The sequence below is a fragment of the Coregonus clupeaformis genome, chromosome 28 (genome assembly GCF_020615455.1).
Source record: "Coregonus clupeaformis isolate EN_2021a chromosome 28, ASM2061545v1, whole genome shotgun sequence".
Lineage (NCBI taxonomy): Eukaryota > Metazoa > Chordata > Actinopteri > Salmoniformes > Salmonidae > Coregonus > Coregonus clupeaformis.
The window spans coordinates 35,707,758-35,730,196 of record NC_059219.1 but is presented as its reverse complement, the minus strand read 5'-3'; the positions used below and the strand labels follow the sequence as shown (position 1 = coordinate 35,730,196).

The window sequence follows — 22,439 nt, the reverse complement described above, 5'->3', positions numbered from 1 at the left end:
CTGCAGTTATGAAACCTGTCTACCCAGTCAGTCATACTCCGCACACTGATGTTAAGCCTATATTTCAGGAGTCTTAGAATAACAATAACTGGGCTGGAACATCCTGGCAAGAAGCCACTTGTGGTTGCGGGATAAAGAGTTGCGTTATCAGCACTGTCTAGTGTGGTGAAGCTATACAGCAGTGGGAGAGCTGAGTTGGAGGAGGACTGTACTAGGGCTGACCCCATTTTGTCGACTGGTCGATTGTTTGGGCAATAAGCTTTTGGTCGACCAATAATGTTTTTAGTTGAGCAGTTACAAAAAAAAGTTTTTATGGAACATGTCTTGATTGACGCCTGTCTGTGGACTAATCCATTGTAGAGGTCGCGCCGATGGCTCACCAGTAGTACATTTACCGTTAATTCCCATCATTTCTAATCTACAATGTTTGTTTGGTTACTGTAATTTCTGTTAATGCATTCAATATATTATTATTATTATTATTATTTGTTTTTTACAGTTTTCATTGTCGGCGTGGACACGTTGTTTGCAGAGCGCACAACCTAGGCTACACTTTTTGGTTTGTTTCATTCCATTTACGAGTTGTCAATTTATTCATTGTGTTTTATTTGGAGTGCTCCTGTCTGAGTAAGGACGTGCACCTGATTACGCGTAGAAGTAGGCCTAGGCTACCTGGCCTGCGCTCAAATGTAGGCTTATAAATGTGCCCATTTGGGGATCGTATTTATGATTATCTTAACTCACCACCACTAATGAGCTGTGGAGCTTCTCAAAGTAATTTTTTCTTCACCTCAAACAGCAAGTTAACAAGGTCTGTTTTTACATCCATTGAGAATGACAATAGTTCCTCAATGTAGCCTGTTTGAAAAATTGTTCCAGCTTTCTCCGTTTAGATAACCAATCAGCTTGAAAGGGGAAAAATATTGTCATGCTCTGATATGTCATAAAATAGGCCTACCTGATTACTTCTTATCCCTTGCACAAATAGACTACATCTGTGTCTGACCGGAGCTCACTGGTGTGGGGAAACTCTGAGGGCCCAGAATATTTTATACAATGCTGCAAGTTTGTTAGCACAAGCTTCCTGCTGGACCAAGTTGATAGTTGATACAATGTTTCAAGTTCCTTGCAGACAGGCCATGTTTAGCCAATGTGAATTATTTTTATCAGGATCTTTTCTAACTGCAGGCTGCAATATTTTTATTTGTTGACTTTATGTAGGGACTTTTTATAAGTTACAATATGTAAGTTACTTTTAGAAAAGTATAATTTTAATTTAGAAATACTTTATTATAAAATAATGTGCATATGAAAATCATAACTGGCAGGCAGATGGGTATAGATGGTAAGATAAATTGGGACTCCAAATAGAAAAGGTTGCCGTCCCCTGGTGTAGCCTATTACCGGCAACTTCGGAGCGTGATGGCAGAATCTGCGAAGGCCAGCGGCAGCGGGAAGAGGTGGTTCAGGAACAGGTTTTTTTCTTCTGGTTAGGCTATCTTGATTTCTGACTCACTCTTGAGTAATTTGTGTGTCTTAATTATTTAATCATAGTGTGCTTAAATCATCAGACAAGCTCAGTAGCCTACATATAGATTTTATTAAAACACATAGGGTGTGTCTAATTAGGTCTGTCCCCAACAAAAAAATTATAATCTTGTCCTGTTCTTTCGACCAATCGATTGGTCGAAATGTTTAAACAAATGTTTTCATATATAGACAGACAAACACTGTTTTAATTAAACCCAACTACATACAGTGGGGAGAACAAGTATTTGATACACTGCCGATTTTGCAGGTTTTCCTACTTACAAAGCATGTAGAGGTCTGTAATTTTTAACATAGGTACACTTCAACTGTGAGAGACGGAATCTAAAACAACAATCCAGAAAATCACATTGTATGATTTTTAAGTAATTAATTTGCATTTTATTGCATGACATAAGTATTTGATACATCAGAAAAGCAGAAGTTAATATTTGGTACAGAAACCTTTGTTTGCAATTACAGAGATCATACGTTTCCTGTAGATCTTGACCAGGTTTGCACACACTGCAGCAGGGATTTTGGCCCACTCCTCCATACAGACCTTCTCCAGATCCTTCAGGTTTCGGGGCTGTCGCTGGGCAATACGGACTTTCAGCTCCCTCCAAAGATTTTCTATTGGGTTCAGGTCTGGAGACTGGCTAGGCCACTCCAGGACCTTGAGATGCTTCTTACGGAGCCATTCCTTAGTTGCCCTGGCTGTGTGTTTCGGGTCGTTGTCATGCTGGAAGAGCCAGCCACGACCCATCTTCAATGCTCTTACTGAGGGAAGGAGGTTGTTGGCCAAGATCTCGCGATACATGGCCCCATCCATCCTCCCCTCAATACGGTGCAGTCGTCCTGTCCCCTTTGCAGAAAAGCATCCCCAAAGAATGATGTTTCCACCTCCATGCTTCACGGTTGGGATGGTGTTCTTGAGGTTGTACTCATCCTTCTTCTTCCTCCAAACACGGCGAGTGGATTTTAGACCAAAAAGCTATATTTTTGTCTAATCAGACCACATGACCTTCTCCCATTCCTCCTCTGGATCATCCAGATGGTCATTGGCAAACTTCAGATGGGCCTGGACATGCGCTGGCTTGAGCAGGGTGACCTTGCGTGCGCTGCAGGATTTTAATCCATGACGGCATAGTGTGTTACTAATGGTTTTCTTTGAGACTGTGGTCCCAGCTCTCTTCAGGTCATTGACCAGGTCCTGCCATGTAGTTCTGGGCTGATCCCTCACCTTCCTCATGATCATTGATGCCCCACGAGGTGAGATCTTGCATGGAGCCCCAGACCGTGGGTAATTGACCGTCATCTTGAACTTCTTCCATTTTCTAATAATTGCGCCAACAGTTGTTGCCTTCTCACCAAGCTGCTTGCCTATTGTCCTGTAGCCCATCCCAGCCTTGTGCAGGTCTACAATTCTATCCCTGATGTCCTTACACAGCTCTCTGGTCTTGGCCATTGTGGAGAGGTTGGAGTCTGAGTGTGTGGACAGGTGTCTTTTATACAGGTAACGAGTTCAAACAGGTGCAGTTAATACAGGTAATGAGCGGAGAACAGGAGGGCTTCTTAAAGAAAAACTAACAGGTCTGTGAGAGCCGGAATTCTTACTGGTTGGTAGGTGATCAAATACTTATGTCATGCAATAAAATGCAAATTAATTACTTAAAAATCATACAATGTGATTTTCTGGATTTTTGTTTTAGATTCCGTCTCTCACAGTTGATAAATTACAGACCTCTACATGCTTTGTAAGTAGGAAAACCTGCAAAATCGGCAGTGTATCAAATACTTGTTCTCCCCACTGTATGCACTGAGCTTGTCTGATGATTTAAGCACACTGTTTGATTAACCTCTTAAGGATCTAATTGCCTGTAGCTCAGGACCTGAAGCAAGGATATGCATATTCTTGATACCATTTGAAAGGAAACACTTTGAAGTTTGTGAAAATTTGAAATTATTGTAGGAGAATATAACACATTAGATCTGGTAAAAGATAAGACAAGCGTTTTCTATTTATTTTTCATCTTTGAAATGCGGCAGGTAGCTTAGTGTGTAAGAGCGTTGTGCCAGTAACCGAAAGGTCGCTGGTTCTAATCTCCGAGCCGACTAGGTGAAAAATCTGTCTGTGCCCTAAAGCAAGGCACTTAACCCTAATTGCTCCTGTAAGTCGCTCTGGATAAGAGCATCTGCTAAATTACAAAAAAAAAGAGAGGCCACAATATAATATTGCAGTTTAGGCGTAATTTAGATTTTGGCCACTAGATGGCAGCAGAGTGTGTGTGTGCGCAAAGTTTCAGATTGATCCATTGAAGCATTGCAATACTGGACTATTTCGTATCAAGTCTGCCCAAATGTGCTGAATTGGTCAATTGATACATTTTCAAGTACTTAACTATAGAGAACACATTTTGTATTACCATATCATTTTTGTAAGTTTACACACTCCCAGGAATGTCATACATGATGGATCATTAGCTTATACACTAACTTTCACACATCTAGATGGCCGGGCAGGGTGGGTGTGGAGCCAGAGACTGCAGGGGTTCAAACTGCAGAACCCAGTTCCTACATTTTTTTGACTATAAAAATCGATTTGATCAAACAAAACTATGCTACATTTTATCTCTGGGACCCATAGGATGGCAAATCAGAGCAAGATTACTGAATGTAAGTACATTATTTACCTTCAGAGGTGAATGTATCAAACCAGTTGCCGTGATACGTTTTTTGTTGTTGTGCACTCATCAAACAATAGCATGGTATTTTTTCACTGTAATAGCTACTGTAAATTGGACAGTGCAGTTAGATTAACAATAATTAAAGTTTTCTGCCCAGATAAGACATGTCTATGTCCTGGAAAGTTTGCTGTTACTTACAACAGTCATGCTAATCACATTAGCGCACGTTAGCTCAACCGTCCCGTATACGGGACACCGATCCCGTAGAGGTTAAATAATGAAGACTCAAGAAAGAGCCCGATGGTCACACTGTGTTAAAAACAAATGACAGCGAGTGCCTGTGTGACTGGCGCACCTTGTCTCGCTCTCCTCCCTTCTGCAGTGTAAAGTTCTTGCAGGAAATCATGCACAGAACGAGCAGTATGGCTGGTGGCATTGTCATGCTGGAGGGTCATGTCAGGATGAGCCTGCAGGAAGGGTACCACATGAGGGAGGAGGATGTCTTCCCTGTAACGCACAGCGTTGAGGATGCCTGCTATGACAACAAGCTCAGTCCTATGATGCTGTGACACACCGCCCCAGACCATGATGGACCCTCCACCTCCAAATCGATCCCGCTCCATAGTACAGGCCTCGGTGTAACGCTCATTCCTTCGACGATAAACGCGAATCCGACCATCACCCCTGGTGAGACAAAACCGCGACTCGTCAGTGAAGAGCACTTTTTGCCAGTCCTGTCTGGTCCAGCGACGGTGGGTTTGTGCCCGTAGGCGACGTTGTTGCCGGTGATGTCTGGTAAGGACCTGCCTTACATCAGGCCTACAAGCCCTCAGTCCAGCCTCTCTCAGCCTATTGTGGACAGTCTGAGCACTGATGGAGGGATTGTGCATTCCTGGTGTAACTCGGGCAGTTGTTGTTGCCATCCTGTACCTGTCCCGCAGGTGTGATGTTCGGATGTACCGATCCTGTGCAGGTGTTGTTACACGTGGTCTGCCACTGCGAGGACAATCAGCTGTCCGTCCTGTCTCCCTGTAGCGCTGTCTTAGGTGTCTCACAGTAAAGACATTGCAATTTATTGCCCTGGCCACATCTGCAGTCCTCATGCCTCCTTGCAGCATGCCTAAGGCACGTTCACACAGATGAGCAGCGACCCTGGGCATCTTTCTTTTGGTTTTTCAGTCAGTAGAAAGGCCTCTTTTAGTGTCCTAAGTTTTCATAACTGTGACCTTAATTGCCTACCGTCTGTAAGCTGTTAGTGTCTTAACGACCGTTCCACAGGTGCATGTTCATTAATTGTTTATGGTTCATTGAACAAGCATGGGAAACAGTGTTTAAACCCTTTACAATGAAGATCTGTGAAGTTATTTGAATTTTTACAAATTATCTTTGAAAGACAGGGTCCTGAAAAAGGGAGGTTTCTTTTTTTGATGAGTTTATATATATATATATATATATGTGTGTGTGTGTGTGTGTGTGTGTGTGTATACACTACCGGTCAAAGGTTTTAGAACACCTACTCATTCAAGGGTTTTTCTTTATTTTTACTATTTTCTACATTGTAGAATAATAGTGAAGACCTCAAAACTATGAAATGACACATGGAATTATGTAGTAACCAAAAAAGTGTTAAACAAATCAAAAATATATTTTATATTTCAAATTCTTCAAATAGCCACCCTTTGCCTTGATGACAGCTTTTCACACTCTTGGCATTCTCTCAAGCAGCTTCATGAGGTAGTCACCTGGAATGCATTTCAATTAACAGGTGTGCCTTCTTAAAAGTTAATTTGTGGAATTTCTTTCCTTAATGCATTTCAGCCAAACAGTTGTGTTGTGACAAGGTAGGGGGGTAAACAGAAGATAGCCCTATTTGGTAAAAGACCAAGTACATATTATGGCAAGAACAGCTCAAATAAGCAAAGAGAAACGACAGTCCATCATTACTTTAAGACATGAAGGTCAGTCAATATGGAAAATGTCAAGAACTTTGAAAGTTTCTTCAAGTGCAGTCTTAAAAAACATCAAGCGCTATGATGAAACTGGGTCTCCTGAGGACCGCCACAGGAAAGGAAGACCCAGAGTTACCTCTGCTGCAGAGGATAAGTTCATTAGAGTTACCAGCCTCAGAAATTGCAGCCCAAATAAATGCTTCACAGAGTTCAAGTAACATGAACTGTTCAGAGGAGACTGTGTGAATCAGGACTTCATGGTCGAATTGCTGCAAAGAAACCACTACTAAAGGACACCAATAAGAAGAGACTTGCTCGGGCCAAGAAACACGAGCATTGGACATTAGACCGGTGGAAATATGTCCTTTGGTTTGGAGTCCATATTGGAGATTTTTGGTTCCAGCCACCATGTCTTTGTGAGAAGCGGTGTGGGTGAACTGATAATCTCCGCATGTGTATTTCCCGCCGTAAAGCATGGAGGTGTTATGGTGTGGGGGTGCTTTGCTGGTTACACTGTCTGTTATTTATTTAGAATTCAAGGCACACTTAACCAGCATGGCTACCACAGCATTCTGCAGCGATACGCCATCCCATCTGGTTTGGGCTTAGTGGGGACTATCATTTGTTTTTCAGCAGGACAATGACCCAACACACCTCCAGGCTGTGTAAGGGCTATTTTACCAAGAAGGAGAGTGATGGAGTGCTGCATCAGATGACCTGGCCTCCACAATCCCCCGACCTCAACCAAATTGAGATGGTTTGGGATGAGCCGGACCGCAGAGTGAAGGAAAAGCAACCAACAAGTGCTCAGCATATGTGGGAACTCCTTCAAGGCTGTTGGAAATGCATTCCAGGTGAAGCTGGTTGAGAGAATGCCAAGAGAGTGCAAAGCTGTCATCAAGGCAAAGGGTGGCTATTTGAAGAATCTCAAATAGAAAATATATTTTGATTCGTTTAAAACTTTTTTGGTTACTACATGATTCCATAGGTGTTATTTCATAGTTTTGATGTCTTCACTATTATGCTACAATGTGGAAAATAGTAAAAAATAAAGAAAAACTCTTGAATGAGAAGGTGTTCTAAAACTTTTGACCGGTAGTGTATATGGATGATTTATAAAGCCAGGCATATTTAACAGTTAGGCGATTGATTATATACGTAATTAAGTTGGTTTGCTCTCTCCTCAATTTTCTTAAACAATTAGGCTAAGCCCTATTCGCACGGGACTAGTATTACTAGAGAACGTCGGTTATGTAATTATTACCCCAGAATGTCCGTTATTCCAGAGGATGATTCGGACGGGATTAGTTTTTTTTCCCCAAACTGCCCCCGTAATTCTTTTAATTTTTTCCAATTAATTGACAGTTATGACGGAACCCTGTAGGTCCAGGCGATAACAGGACTACACTGATAACTCCAGCTTGGTTCCCAAGTTTCTAAACGATACCATCATTGGTATAGTGTCGCCATAATATTTGAATTGAGCAAGTGTGATCATAATCATTAGGATATTTTAACGATCCGCATTAGACGTCCTAAATTCCCCCCAGCCTTCAGATGTCAGCTAAACAGTGCACTTGCACTTGAGATGCGTTTTAAGGCTTTGGATACGAAAGTGAACTTATCATTTCCAAATGTTTTGGTCAGTTATATGCTGCTTTGCGATCTATTAACAGCAAGGGAACATTAAATAGGCACAATATTTTTTACTGATCCATTTGGCAATATTCAAATCACACGAACAAAAACATTCACTGTGGAAGTTGATACATGTAGGCCCTTCATATAAGGCTATGCGCAGCACTTTGTTCAATTTATCAAATCAGTTATTGTTTTCTTGCTCAAACCGCGAGCAACATCTGTCAAACTCAGACATTTCTCTCAAAACACAGGGATGTCGATTCGCACGGGACTAGTATTGTCAGAGGACCTTGGAGTTAGCCAAAAAACAGTAGGGTATTCTGGCTGGAATTGTTTACTCTCCTGCCGTGTACAAATTACTGACATGGCAGATTCGGACGAGACTAAAATTATAGACCTGGTGTTTTGTGCTTGTGCACATAATTACATTACCTGACCACCCCCAGTAAAACTAATCCCGTCCGAATAGGGCTTAAGGCAAGGGCTGTTTCCTCATCTCCGCTGCCTCCACTGCATTGTTCTCAATCCCAATATGCTGGTTAATTTTGCTATTATGCACTTAGCAACATAGGGAAAGGTGCCAATTGAATGGCGCACTAAGGATTATGTTTCAGAACCACAGACCGCTACCATACCCAACCCGGGATAAAGTGCGCGTTATAAAATATTATTTTACATAATATAACCACATACAACTTCAGTATCACATGTCTTAGAGTGATGGACTGTGCCATCCCGTGGCCTCCACAATGGATTAGTTCACTGAGACGAGCGAATCAGACAGGTGTCTTGTGCACTAAAGAAATCTCGGTCGACCAACAGCCTATCGACCAAACAATCGACCAGTCGACTAAATGGGGTCAGCCCTAGTGTCTATATATGGAAAAATACACGTTTTAACATTTCTACCAGTCGATTGGTCGAAAGAACAGACGACTCTTGGTCTACCAATATTTTTTATTTATTCGGGAACAGTCCTAGACTGTGTGATTTGGAGGAGATGGTAATACTCCTCAGTTTGACAGGGAGGACCTGACTTTGATGTGTGGAGCACATGGATGCATGCAGACTAGAGAGAAACCGTGAGAGGGAGATCACCAGGAAACGGCCCACAAAAAAACACGAGCCTAGTGTCTGTCCCTCAGTCATCGTTAATTCCCTGTACTCTGACTAGGGCTTGGAATTGCCAGGGACCTCACGATACGATATTATCACGATACTTAGGTGGTGATACGATATGTATTCCGATTCAATACTGTGATTTTTATTGCGATTCACTGTTCCAAACATATTGCTCACCATGTGTCTGCTGCAGAGGGACAAGCGAGAGCCATGATAACGAGTTTTGATCAGTCATGGAAATAAAAGTGCTTAAAACAAATTGGCTCCCTATTTAAAAAGAAGATGGAGAACAATCTATGAAGGAAAAATACTGGAGTTTGCAGGTACAGCCAACTAGCACAAAATAATATTGCGATATCGTCAAAACGATATTATACGACATATCGTCCCCAAAAAATCCCGACATGTGACGATCACTTTTTTTTTCTTAGCCACCCTTCTTCTACCTCGGACCCCTCTCTCTCTCATATGTTGTTTCAGACTTGGTGTGGAGCAGTAGACTACACAGGGAGCACAGACTAGGAGAAACATGCAGATCCCAACTCCCCAAGATTAATATTTTCCAATCTCTGCAGTGTTTTCATACCTCAGCTAGATAGGGGGTCTGTGGAGATCTCTATCAGCAGTGTGTGTGTTCCAGGCCAGCAGCCCAGGGGTCTGTGGGAAGAGTCAGCAGTTCTGCTGGGGTGGTTTCCATTCCTCTTCATTCTTTTTGTTCAGCCCAGAGTTTGTGTTCAGCTCAGTATTTTAGTTTTATGTGTGTACAGCAGTGTTTCATTCCTGACCTCTTTACTCGTCCTCAGTAAAGCCACTTTCAGTTATGCGAGTCCATCGACACCACAGGAGGCAGGATGGACCCTGTCACCCTCTCGCTCTCACCCTCTGACTCTGAGCCCACTGAGCAGGAATTCACCTCTGTTCTACCCAGTGGGACACTAAGGGATGGATCACACTCTCCTGCTGCAGTCAATGGAGTGGTTTAGTCTTTCCTATGCTATTCTGTGTGTTTGTGCATGCAGTACTAGGTCATACTCAGTACAGTAAATAGCTGCTGGAATCCCTCCAGGTCAAAATGAATACTGTGCTGTTTTTAGTGTGGTGTCAGGGAATTGGCTGTGGTGTAGTGGTGGTATAGGAGCTCTCCAAGTGGGTTTGCACTGGATGCGGTGTCTGCAGTGCTTGGTTTATGTCTACAGAACCTGCATTAGTTGAAGAATGTCGATGTCCATTATGCAGAGGAAAGGTGTGGCTGCTGTGAACTTCCCCTCTAAGCTGAAGAGGAAGTCACACACAGAGGGTGGGGGGGGTAGTTGTTACATCACTATGGCACTGAATGAGACTGTGGTCATGGATTCACAAACTACCGTAACACATAGTCAAACTGCTCTTCCCATACTGATTTTTTTAAATGTAGAACAATATCCACGCCCACACATCCAGATGTAGGTTAAGTCAGGGGTGTTTAGTCTATTTCCAGCTTTTCTTAGCTTGTTTTATTTTTTGCTTGAGAAGCATGGCTGTCTGGATCTGTCCATCTGTAAATGGATAACATCAGGTGTGTGTGTGTAATCAGGTTTGACTGACTGACTGAGAAAAGTCTGATGACACAAAGCTTAGCCTATTCTTTGAACACACCAAACACATTACACCACACCTCTACTTCACACACATTACTTCACACATTAAGCCACACCTCTACTTAACCCAGCACTGAACTCATTGTAACTCTACATTTACATTTACGTCATTTACTAAGGCTTACTCTAAGCACTCAATCCCAGGGCCACTTTAACGCACGCTGGCCCACAGCTATCCCACATTGCTCGCCACCTGACTCTTCACCCTAAAAAAAACAACTCCCCTCTCCTCTTTATCAGTCCTGCTCTTATACCTCTGCCACCCCAGCTAACCCTGCCTGCCTCAGGAAAGAGTCTAGCCAACTGGCATTCATTAACCTTGACGCTGCAGTAACTACAGTGAAGAGTGTAGGGCGGAGACATAAAGAGCGACAGGTTGAACTCTCGGGGACAGTCCTAAAGTCTGTTCTGCTGTCTTTCTGCTCTCCTCCTCGCCGGCTGCAGTGTAGTGGCCCGTGGCTATAACAAACACTGTGTGGGAGGGAGGGAGAGCAATATGGTTGTTTTTAGCCATTACCTCATCGGAACGTTTGTTTGTTTTGCCTTTTGCCTGTCACGCTCCGGATCACTGGTGCTCCTCTTAACCCTCTCCTGTCTGCCCCATCCTGATCTGTCTATATGGACTCAAATACACTACCATTTACATACTCTGCCTCGTAACCCAAAGTAATGATAATGATGTTAGTTTGTTCAAGACCGCATTCATGAACCGGTTCGGTGCTGAGCCATCTGATGTAGTCATGACCTCTGAGGCTCTGTTTGAAACCGAGGTAATCCTATAGAGCTGGTTGGAGAGGGTGAGAATACATTTTTTTACCACAGTAGTAGCTAGCAAGTGTTCACCAACCTCTTTCTCTGTGGCTACCCATAATCCCCTGGGTCTTACTGTGAGCCACCTTAATCAGCTGTGACCTGTACGACCCAGTAAAGTACTTCAGGGATGACTAGCTCTAGAAGGCTATCTGTCGTGGCTACAGTGTGTGTATAAATACATGGTGGACTTTTAGGCTTAAGCCCCCCACAGACGTACGATTTTAGCCATCTTATGCCATGATTTTGCCGTCCCTGACTATTGCGAAGTCGTGGGCAAAGTCGTAGGTCGTAAACGATTGTCAATCGTCTTGGCTCGTTCAGTGTGACAGGGTCTACGTCTGACGATTTTAAGTACCGCTACGTGCGGTTGTAGGCTCCGACAAAGTTCTGACAGTATCAGATTTTTTTGGCCTTTATCGTGTAGTGTGTGGCTGGTGTTAAGAGCCGATCTCGGTGACTGATCAATAGGAACACAACCAGCACTGATTTATTATGCACACAATGATACGATTATTGGGAATAGTCCGAATAATATAATAGTTTGATTTAAACGTTTGCATGCTGTGCAATAATAATGATTTCCCTAATAATCCTGTTTACATGAAAAGACTGAATCTGACGTACTGTCTGCAAAGGCCTTTAGTTATCAGTGCAGAGCCACTTTCTCCTATGCATATCAAGGCCTCTGTTAGCACTACACAGACATGATAGCCTACTTGAATGCTAACAGTGCGGTTGACCTAGTATTCCTGTAATCCTGTAGTGAGTCACTGGGCTGGACCAAGCAACAGGTCAATGTCACCTGTTTGGGCTCATACACTGCAACCCATAGTCTCATGAACCTACTGGGTCACACCATGAGCTAAGTGGACTTGACCTACAGTTCTCCTCACAGGCCCATCCTACTACAGCTCAACCCAGCCCAGTCCCCAGTCAGTGAAGACAGCTGGCTGCAGCAGGAGTCTAAACCCTAGCATTAGACCACATCCATTACTAACTGTAACAATAAGGAGCTCTGTACTGTTACTTTATGAGCCTGTTTTCCTCTGTGGTAGGCAATAAAAAAGTAAATCAGAAGCACCTCCAGAAGAGCATTCATAGCATGCCTTTTACTACCTTGATGTTGACATTAAAGAGAACACTACTAGTAGGTCAGGAATATAGCCCCAGTCAGCCCGGTCTCCCTGAGGTAAATACTAGGCTATTAGAACCATACCACTCCACTATCAATGTTATTGCCTAAGGCGGACTCTTCGGTGTGTACACGTTGGCACCCTGGTCTCTCGTGCACTCACACACAGTGTGGCCTTATAAGGTGTCCAGTGCCTGCTAGGTCTTGCCAGGATACCGAGTGAGGTTTAGGTTTGTTTTTAGTAGCTAGGAGCCTTAGAGAGCAGAGCAGCACTATGCCCATGTAAGAACACACAGCGCTGTCTGGACTTTGGACTCAGGCACACACACACTGAGGATGACGTGTGTCTGCTATGACTGCATGATCCAGAGTGATATGGAGAGGAAGCTGCATTCATGTCCATTTAGAAATATGACTAAAATCAAATCCTTCTGCTTTCCAGGAGTTTAAACTTTGTGTGTGTGTGTGTGAAGGTCACAGCCTTCAGCAGTATGACTCATCTCTCTGGATCTGATGAGCACATTCATTACATAACTATGACCTCCTCTCTCCCTGGGTTGGGCCTGACACACTTCTGTCCTATGGTGGGATGAGTGGTCTGTGTGTGTCCGTGCTGTGGTGGACCCTTGCCTTGAGGGGGAGACCCAATGAGACACAGGGTATGTGTGTGAGATGTATGACGGTCGTATGCGTGTGATGGCAGTGTTTCCCCTAGATTATTTGCCAAAATCAACATCTAGGGCAGGGCAATTCAATTACTGAGCAACAATATAAACGCAACATGCAAATATTTCTAAGATTTTACTGAGTTACAGTTCATATAAGGAAATCAGTCAATTGAAATACATTAATTAGGCCCTAATCTATGGATTTCACATGACTGGTCAGGGGCGCAGCCATGGGTGGGCCTGGGAGGGCATAGGCCCACCCACTTGGGAGCCAGGCCCAGCCAATCAGAATGAGTTTTTCCCCACAAAGAGGCTTTAATACAGACAGAAATACTCATCAGCTCTCCGGGTGGCTGGTCTCAGATGATCCCGCAGGTGAAGAAGCCGGATGAGGAGGTCCTGAGCTGGCGTGGTTACATCTTGTCTGCAGTTGTGAGGCCGGTTGGACGTACTGCCAAATTCTCTAAAACAATGTTGGCAGAGAAATTAACATTAAATTATCTGGCAACAGCTCTGGTGGACATTCCTGCAGTCAGCATGCCAATTGCACGCTCCCTCAAAATTGAGACATCTGTGGCATTGTGTTGTGTGACAAAACTGCACATTTTAGAGTTGTCTTTTAATGTCCCCAGCACAAGGTGCACCTGTGTAATGATCATGCTGTTTAATCAGCTTCTTGATATGCCACACTTGTCAGGTGGATGGATTATCTTGGCAAAGGAGAAATGCTCACTAACAGGGATGTAAACAAATTTGTGCAAAACAATTGAGAGAAATAAGCTTTTTGTACGTATGGAACATTTCTGGGATCTTTTATTTCAGCTCATAAAACATGGGACCAACACTTTACATGTTGGGTTTTTGTTCAGTATCTATTGTTACGGGGGCCCAGATTTTAAAAAGGTTAATTCCGATTTATTCTTCGGAAGAATTGTATTAAAAAGCAACCACCAATAAAGCACTTTCCTTAAAATGAAATGTTGCCAGAAGTAATTAGGAAAGATGTGGCGGGCGCTCAACAAACGTTAGTCGAGGTACAACCAAAACATTTGTGACACTCGCGCACTATTATTTTGTTTTATTTAAACAAATATTAAAAGGTTCTAAAAGTAATTAGATCGTTTTATTATTATTATTATTATTATTATTATTATTATTATTATTAAAATCATCTGAAAATGACGCATCTCAATAAATAACACAAAGATACAGTATGTCAAATCAGGTAATGCCAAATTCCAGTCTGAAGGAAGTATGCTTTGAATGAATTTCCCTCAGTCATTAGGCACGTTTTTTGTCAGTCCCTTTTTAACGAGTCCTTGTGAGTATCAGAGAGGGAAATAGAAGGCACGTAGGTGTTACTTAGTCGTAGCTTTCAGAAATGGGGTCATAATATTTTGTAGCTTAAACCGTTCAAATGCTAGAGCCAACTTCATATGAAGAAAAAATTATCTACATGCGACACAGGCTCTAAAAGCCGCTAGAAACCACACTATAGACAACCACCATAGTGCTTGTCATTTTGGCACTGAAGTCCGATATTGGCGTAGATTATTTTTGCAGATATTTGATTAATGTTAAGATTTGATCAAAGGGCCAGTATAAATTAATAAACGGGCCGGATCTGGCCTGCAGGCCGGCAGTTAAATATCCCTGATCTAGGGGATATCCCCTGTAGCTCAGTTGGTAGAGCATGGCGCTTGCAACGCCAGGGTTGTGGGTTCATTTCCCACGGGGGGCCAGTATGAAAATTTATGCACTCACTAACTGTAAGTCGCTCTGGATAAGAGCATCTGCTAAATGACTAAAATGTAAATCTAGGGCCTCCAAATGAAGGTCAGGAAAACACTGTGTGGCAGGCCCAGGGCTGGAGGCCTGTGCGTGTGTGTATGCTCTTTGTATCTGTATCAGCTGATCTTACCAATCTCTTCAGGCCATAGCACATGTAATAACACCACTTAACTCTGTTTGTCTCTGTTTCTGTCTATCAGGATGTGGAGCAGGAAAGGGAGTTACGGACTCATCTCAGCAGAGAGGAGATCAGACAGAAGGTCGAGCTGTACAACTCCTCCTCCAAGGACCACCTCAAAATGACCCTGGTAAGTGACCTCTAACCCCTGACCCCGTCCACTAACCCTTAACCCAACTCCTCCATCAGACACTAGGCTACCTCACAGTTTATCATCCCTTGTGACCTAGCTACCCACTTCAACCCCTTATCCCTAAACTAACTTGTATGACTGTCAGGCTCTGATGGTTATCTCTGGCACGAGTGTGTGCGTGGGTCTGCCAGCCTTCAGAGCTGAGCTGAACTGTAAAGGCTCATTCAGCGCTCATGTTTTGTGTGTGTTCTCTAGCCCCTCCTGATCCACAACAGAGACGTGACACACACTCACGTTTGCTCGCTGCATGCTTCCGCCACATCTCTCCGTCTGTTTACTAATGATGAGGATGATGATTGAACAGAAGCTCTTTTGTTGTCCTGACCTCCGCTGTTGTGTAGAAGAAGACCGACTCTGTCTAACTGACTGCTCAGTGCTCACCAGGCTGTGGGCATGATGGTGGCACACCACATGTTCACCAGACTAGCCTGCCTGAGAGATGTGTACCAGATTAATAACTGTAACATACTTATTTCCTTCTGGGGAGGGGTCAAAGTTCGAACCAATGTTCTTCGATTCACATTGATGTCCATATAATCCATGCTATCTGACCTGACAGTCTGTCATCTAAAACATGCAGTCAGGCAGGCATAATGACTGTACTGCTGTCTTCTGTCTTCTTTAGAATGTCTTTGTTTGCTCCCACACCCATTTTCTTCTCTCTCCTCTCTTTGTGTCCCCAATCTGTCCATCTATCGCAACCACAAGTCACTCTTTGTTCTCTTTCTCTATAGAAACATAACTACGTAACAGTGCGGGTGCGTCGTGGCATTCAGCTGATTGAGGAGTTTCAGCTCTCATCACCTTTAATGACCCTCTCTCTCTTCTCTCTTTTACCCTTCTAAACACTCTCTCTCTCACACACACGGTGCTGTCCCCTGTGCCCAGGGGGGTGGCATGTGAAGTAATGAGCATAGAAATGGGCCCACAAATCAGGGCTCCATCTGGTAACTGTTAACCCCCCCACCCCATCATCTGCTCATCTCTCACACAGACATGACCGAGCTTACTGTGTGGGTGTGGTGTGCGAACATGCGTGCTTGTGTACATGTTCTGTGTTGCCCTGCCGTATCCTGACCTGTCTCTCTCTCCCTGTAGAACCCAAGTGGTGTGTATACAGGGTTCATCAAGGTGCAGTTGGAGCTGATGAGACCCATCACAGTACGAGAGGGCCGAGGAGGTGGGGGAGGAGAGGAGGTTTTCTACATCCCCCGGGGGGTGACTAACACTCTTCACATCAGCTCGAACAACACCGTACGACAGGTGGGTCTCACACACACACACACACACACACACACAGTTACGTACAACCTGCGTGCAGTGATTTGTAGAAAATCGCTATACAGTGCCTTCGGAAAGTATTCAGACACCTCGACTTTTTCCACATTTTGTTATGTTAGTCTTATTCTAAAATTAATTAAATATTATACCCATTAATGACAGTGAAAACAGGTTTTTATAGATTTTTGAAAAATTTATGGAAACTAAAAAACAGAAATACCTTATTTACATAAGTATTCAGACCCTTTGCTATGAGACTCTAAAATTTGCTCCGGTGCATCCCGTTTCCATTGATCATCCTTGAGATGTTTCTTCAACTTGATTGGAGTCCACCTGTGGTAATTTCAATTGATTGGACATGATTTGGAAAGGCACACACTTGTCTATGTAAGGTCCCACAGTTGACAGTGCATGTCAGAGCAAAAACCAAGCCATGAGGTCAAAGGAATTGTCCGTAGAGCTCCGAGACAGGATTGTGTCGAGGCACAGATCTGGGGAAGGGTACCAAAAAATGTCTGCAGCATTGAAGGTCCCCAAGAACACAGTGGCCTCCATCATTCTTAAATGGAAGAAGTTTGGAACCACCAAGACTCTTCCTAGAGCTGGCTGCCCGGCCAAACTGAGCAATCGGGGGAGAAGGGCCTTCGTCAGGGAGGTGACCAAGAACCCAATGGTCACTCTGACAGAGCTCTAGAGTTCCTCTGTGGAGATGGGAGAACCTCCCAGAAGGATAACCATCTCTGCAGCACTCCAACAATTACATTTACATTTTAGTCATTTAGCAGACGCTCTTATCCAGAGCGACTTAGTTAGTGAGTGCATACGTTATATTTATTTTAATTTTTTCATACTGGCCCCCCGTGGGAATCGAACCCACAACCCTGAAGTTGCAAACCCCATGCTCTACCAATTGAGCTACATCCCTGCCGGCCATTCCCTCCCCTACCCTGGACGATGCTGGGCCAATTGTGCGCCGCCCCATGGGTCTCCCGGTCGCGGCCGGCTACGACAGAGCCTGGATTCGAACCAGGATCTCTAGTGGCACAGCTAGCACTGCGATGCAATGCCTTAGATGGAAGCCACTCCTCAGTAAAAGGCACATGACAGCCCTCTTGGAGTTTGCCAAAGGGCACCTAAAGACTTTCAGACCATGAGAAACAAGATTCTCTAGCCTGATGAAACCAAGATTGAAGTCTTTGGCCTGAATGCCAAGCGTCACGTCTGGAGGAAACCTGGCACCATCCCTACGGTGAAACATGGTGGCAGCATCATGCTGTGGGGATGTTTTTCATCAGCAGGGACTGGGAAACTAGTCAGGATCGAGGGGAAAGATGAGCGGAGCAAAGTACAGAGCGATCCTTGATGAAAACCTGCTCCAGAGCGCTCAACCTCAGACTGGGGCGAAGGTTCACCTTCCAACAGGGCAACGACCCTAAGCACACAGCCAAGACAACGCAGGAGTGGCTTTGGGACAAGTCTCTGAATGTCCTTGAGTGGCCCAGCCAGAGCCCGGACTTGAACCCGATCGATCATCTCTGGAGAGACCTGAAAATAGCTGTGCTGCAATCCAACCTGACAGAACTTTGAATGGAAGAAACTCCCCAAATACAGGTGTGCCAAGCTTGTAGCGTCCTACCCAAGAAGACTCGAGGCTGTAATCGCTGCCAAAGGTGCTTCAAAGTACTGAGTAAAGGGTCTGAATACTAATGTAAATGTGATATTTCAGTTTTTAATATTTAATACATTTGCAAAAACCTGTTTTTGCTTTGTTTATTATGGGGTATTGTGTGTAGCTTGATGAGGGTGAAAAAAAACAATTTAATCCATGTTAGAATAAGGCTGTAACTTAACAAAATGTGGAAAAATTCAAGGGATCTGAATACTTTCCAAATGCACTATAATTATATATAAACGCTGATGCTGATCTTTATCGTTAACATTGTTTTTATCAGGTGATCCAGGCCCTGTTGACCAAGTTCACCGTAGCTGACAATCCTGCTAAATATGCCCTGTACAAACGCTGCCGCAGGGAGGAGCAAGGTAAGTGTGTCTCGTGTGTTTGCGGTCTGTCTTTCTAACTAGAGGAGACACTGTAGTTGGCTTGTCATGCCATAGATTCCAGACTGTGTTAGCTGGCTGGATAGCATACATGCCAGAACTGGGCTGGTGTCTGAACATAATTTGTTTGTGCGGTGTATTCATGACAGTTTTCGAGTGTGTGTGGGTATCTGTAGGGTCAGGGTGTGTATTTCTAGATGCCTCGCTCTCATGTTGCTGAATGCCACAGGGCTGTCCCCACACACATTGCGTTTCACCCCTGTGTCAGGAATACCCCGCCAGGGCGGAACACACACACACACAGCGTGTCCAGCAGCAACTGTTCTCCCACCAACCAGCCAGCCTGTGGAGAGAAGGCCCCAACAGGTTTCAGGACAGTTTACAGTAGCAGCCTGTGTCTTGGTCTTCTGTTCCCCCCCCACTACTGTTACTACAGTTCTTCCTATGCTAGGGCTCTGCTAGATGAGATTGAGAGGGCAGCTCGCTGGTGAGGCTCAGCCTGGACCTTAACCCGGCTCTGAGTCAGACCCCAGCAGACGCGCAAAGCTGGATCAGTCCCTATACCACAGAGCAGGAGATTAGCCCCTCTTACTGAAGACTGGGTGGGGGCAGGGTTAGAGGGGCAGGGATAGAGTAGTCGGGAATAGGAGTGCAGGTAGATTATGGTTTATGATTGTGAATAGGTCAGACTTCCAGCCGAGTAGCGGTGCTGTGTGCAGTCTGTCAAGGTCTGTCTAATCTCTTCTCACAATGTTGTGTAATCTGACAGCTCTTCATTATGTCAGGGGAAATGCACACACGCTATCACCGACCTCTAGGAGAGTGTGACTCTCAGACGTTGTAGTGTGTGTTTGCGGTGTTTTCCCCTCGGTAAATGAAGAGGGGAGGGCTGAGCCTGTTAATGAGATGGTCTGTCTAGACAGTCTATACTGTGTCCAATTAAAAAAAAAAAACACAGTTTAGTTCCACTAGCTGATAAAAACCCTCCTCAAACAGATGCACCCCCTGGGTGGAGTAGGCGAAGGACTGGGGGCGTATGTGCAGGGCTGTGTATGGCACGGACTCAGTTCGTAATTGTTAGGATTTGTAGTGTCATAAATCTGACCCTAGATCTGTGGTTACTGTGTGATATATGAGGAAGGGTAAGTGTATGCATGTCTATGTAACTTGTGACCCATTCCGATGGTGGTGGAAACTTAAAAGCCCCTGCCTGCAGCAAGAAATACCATGGTGATGTCAGAATCTGGTGTGGCATGGAATGCGGATCTCTCCCAGTCCTGCTGAGATGGACGGCTAAATGACGTCTGGTACATAGCTGTGTAGAGCTAGTCTCTTTCACCAGCTGTGTTTAATAGGGGAACCTATAGGCTGGTTAGGCCTAGCAGGAACCTCTACTGTAGAGGGACAGGCTGAGACCATGTGGTGGTATGTGCTGGTGTCTCTGGATAAGGAACATGCGGGAGGGTTTAGGGCTGCCTGCTGACTGACTCGCATGAAAGACTTCTCTCTCTGATCTGACAGGGCTGCTGTGGTTATTTACCCGTATGTGTGTGCGTTTTTGTGTGTGCCTACCCCATGGCATGGAGCCAACACTTTTATCCAGGGTTGTTTTCCATGCACACACACACCACTTTGGCCTATCCCCAGTTTCCCAAGCTCTCATTTGTGTTTTACAGCACATCTTCCCCCTGACTCAACACTGAACCCTTTTGTAGAATGCCCTATGATCATGCATTATAACCACAGCATTTTATGATACTAATGTTCTAGCTGGTGTGCGTGTTTCCTCCTGTAGTGTACGTGTGTAAGCTGTCAGAGGGAGAGCATCCGTTGTTCCTGCGTCTGCTAGCAGGTCCCAACACCGACACATTCGGCTTCGTCCTGAGAGAACAGCAGACTGGCGAGGTCATGGTAAGACGCACACTGAACTCCCACACACTAAACACACACATTCACACACTCTGTATTAACCATACCTCTCTTTCCTCTTCCAGTGGGATGCGTTCTCCATCCCAGAGTTGAGTAACTTCCTGAGGATGCTGGAGAAGGAGGAGACTGATCGGGTGTGTTCCGTGACGCGTCGTTACGACAACTACAGACTCAAACTGCAGGAGGCCATGAGAGCAGCAGGGGGGCCGGGGTAATGCTACTACTGTCCCTGAAGGAGAGAGGACAATGGGGGCTGGGAGCCAGAAGCCAGTCTGAGGGACACTGAGGGGAAAACTGGTCCAACCTGATTCAGAAACTGGAGAGAGACAGACAGCTGGAAAATACTCCAAATTATCAGTGGACCCCATGTGCAATACACTGGATGGACACTAGAGGGCAGCTGTGGTTCCACTGCACTCAACCTGGACTTCACTAAGCATTGAGGAGCACTCAAGAGACTAGCTCCATGTCTTTACTGAGTAGGCCTACACCCTGTGTGCCATATCCACTCTTCTGTTCTCTCTTTCGATCCTTCTGTTAATGCGATCTCTGTAGTTAGTTCCATTTTTTATTATTTTAGAATGGCCTTTTTGAACATGTGAATGATTCAAACCCCAAAATATTTGAATCAATTTATTTTGACTTTTTATTTAATTGGCGGATGCAATGGTTTGTACATATTGTGTATTGTCGTTTTAATTTATGTGGGTGAAGCTTTGTTCTGTTTTTTTGCTGAAGTGGTTTTTATTGTATTCTATGGAAGCGTGGCAACAATCCAACCCCCAGTGGGAATAGGGACAGAGTCGTGTGCTCACTGATTTCTCTCACAGGGGTTAATGCACAGAAAACACATCAACAAAATATAGGCTAGACTGGTTTATCATGGAAATGACACAGTATTCAAGGTAACTGAGAGATGGACAAGATGAAATAGAAACTAGAAAAGACAAATGATACAGACCAGAATATGAGTGGTGTATTTAAACTGAAGGTTGTGATGGTCTTGAAAGGTGACGCCTATTTGGTGCAGTTTGAAGAGTCTGAAAGTCACAAGCTGTTTGGGGTGTAGAGGTCAGGATGAAAGTGTGACAACTTGTGACCAGACTGACAGTTAGTGGAGTTTGAGCTGACCGCCCACCTCTGACCTCTGGACAGAGACCAGTCATATCAGAGTAGAAGGGGTTAATGCTGTGAGAATGGAAAGATTTTCGGAAGTTGACTAATGGTTTGAGGAAGTAGAAAAGAAACTTAGACTGTGTATAAAAAATAAAAATAAAAACATGATAACATGGTTAGGAATAGCAGCAAAGGACAATGGCTATATTGTTCCTGTTCCTCTGGTATTCATTTAACATGGCTACATTTGTCCTAATCTGCTGTAGGGCTTGTAGAATAAATGCTTTAAATCAGCCTTACATTGCACCAGTGTGTGAACCCTGAAGCAAAGCTGCATGTGTCATGCTCTCTGCATGGGACATGAGGAAATGGATGTGCTAACAGACCAAAGAGACTAGTCCGTTATTGTAGAGGTGAAGTCACATGGCAATGTGTTCAGTCTCCTAGACTTGGAGAGAGTGGCTAGAACCTGTTGTTCTGAGAAGTTCTCACATTTTGCCTCCCCCTCCCTGTACGTCTCTCTCAGTACTGTATTTACATCTCTACCAGGGTTGTATCCATCTTCTGGGGGTTACAGGAGAGGTCATTTGAACAGAGACTGTACTTTGGGATAGATGGACAATCAATTGAATGGACAGAGCAACTAGTGAGTCCATTTTCGGCCATCAACCCTCGGCACAGTATCAAAACACACTGACCAAATGCAAGAATATATGT

General features: G+C 44.3%; 1 protein-coding gene across 4 annotated transcripts in view; it reads left to right on the top strand.

The window, feature by feature from the left end:
* The window catches only part of LOC121543697 (ras association domain-containing protein 3), a 74,798-nt gene extending 53,354 nt beyond the window's left edge, over positions 1-21,444 (top strand). For 3 of the 4 annotated variants that reach the window (XM_041853826.2, XM_041853827.1, XM_041853828.1), the window contains 5 exons: positions 15,168-15,275; positions 16,437-16,601; positions 18,572-18,659; positions 20,473-20,588; positions 20,672-21,444. In XM_041853826.2, the coding sequence (XP_041709760.1) occupies positions 15,168-15,275; positions 16,437-16,601; positions 18,572-18,659; positions 20,473-20,588; positions 20,672-20,821 (627 nt within the window). In that variant the 3' untranslated portion in view covers positions 20,822-21,444. Of the gene's footprint in view, positions 1-12,442; positions 13,168-15,167; positions 15,276-16,436; positions 16,602-18,571; positions 18,660-20,472; positions 20,589-20,671 lie in introns of those variants that run through there. The other variant, XM_041853829.2, reaches the window with a different exon arrangement.
* Positions 21,445-22,439: the final 995 nt, after the last annotated feature.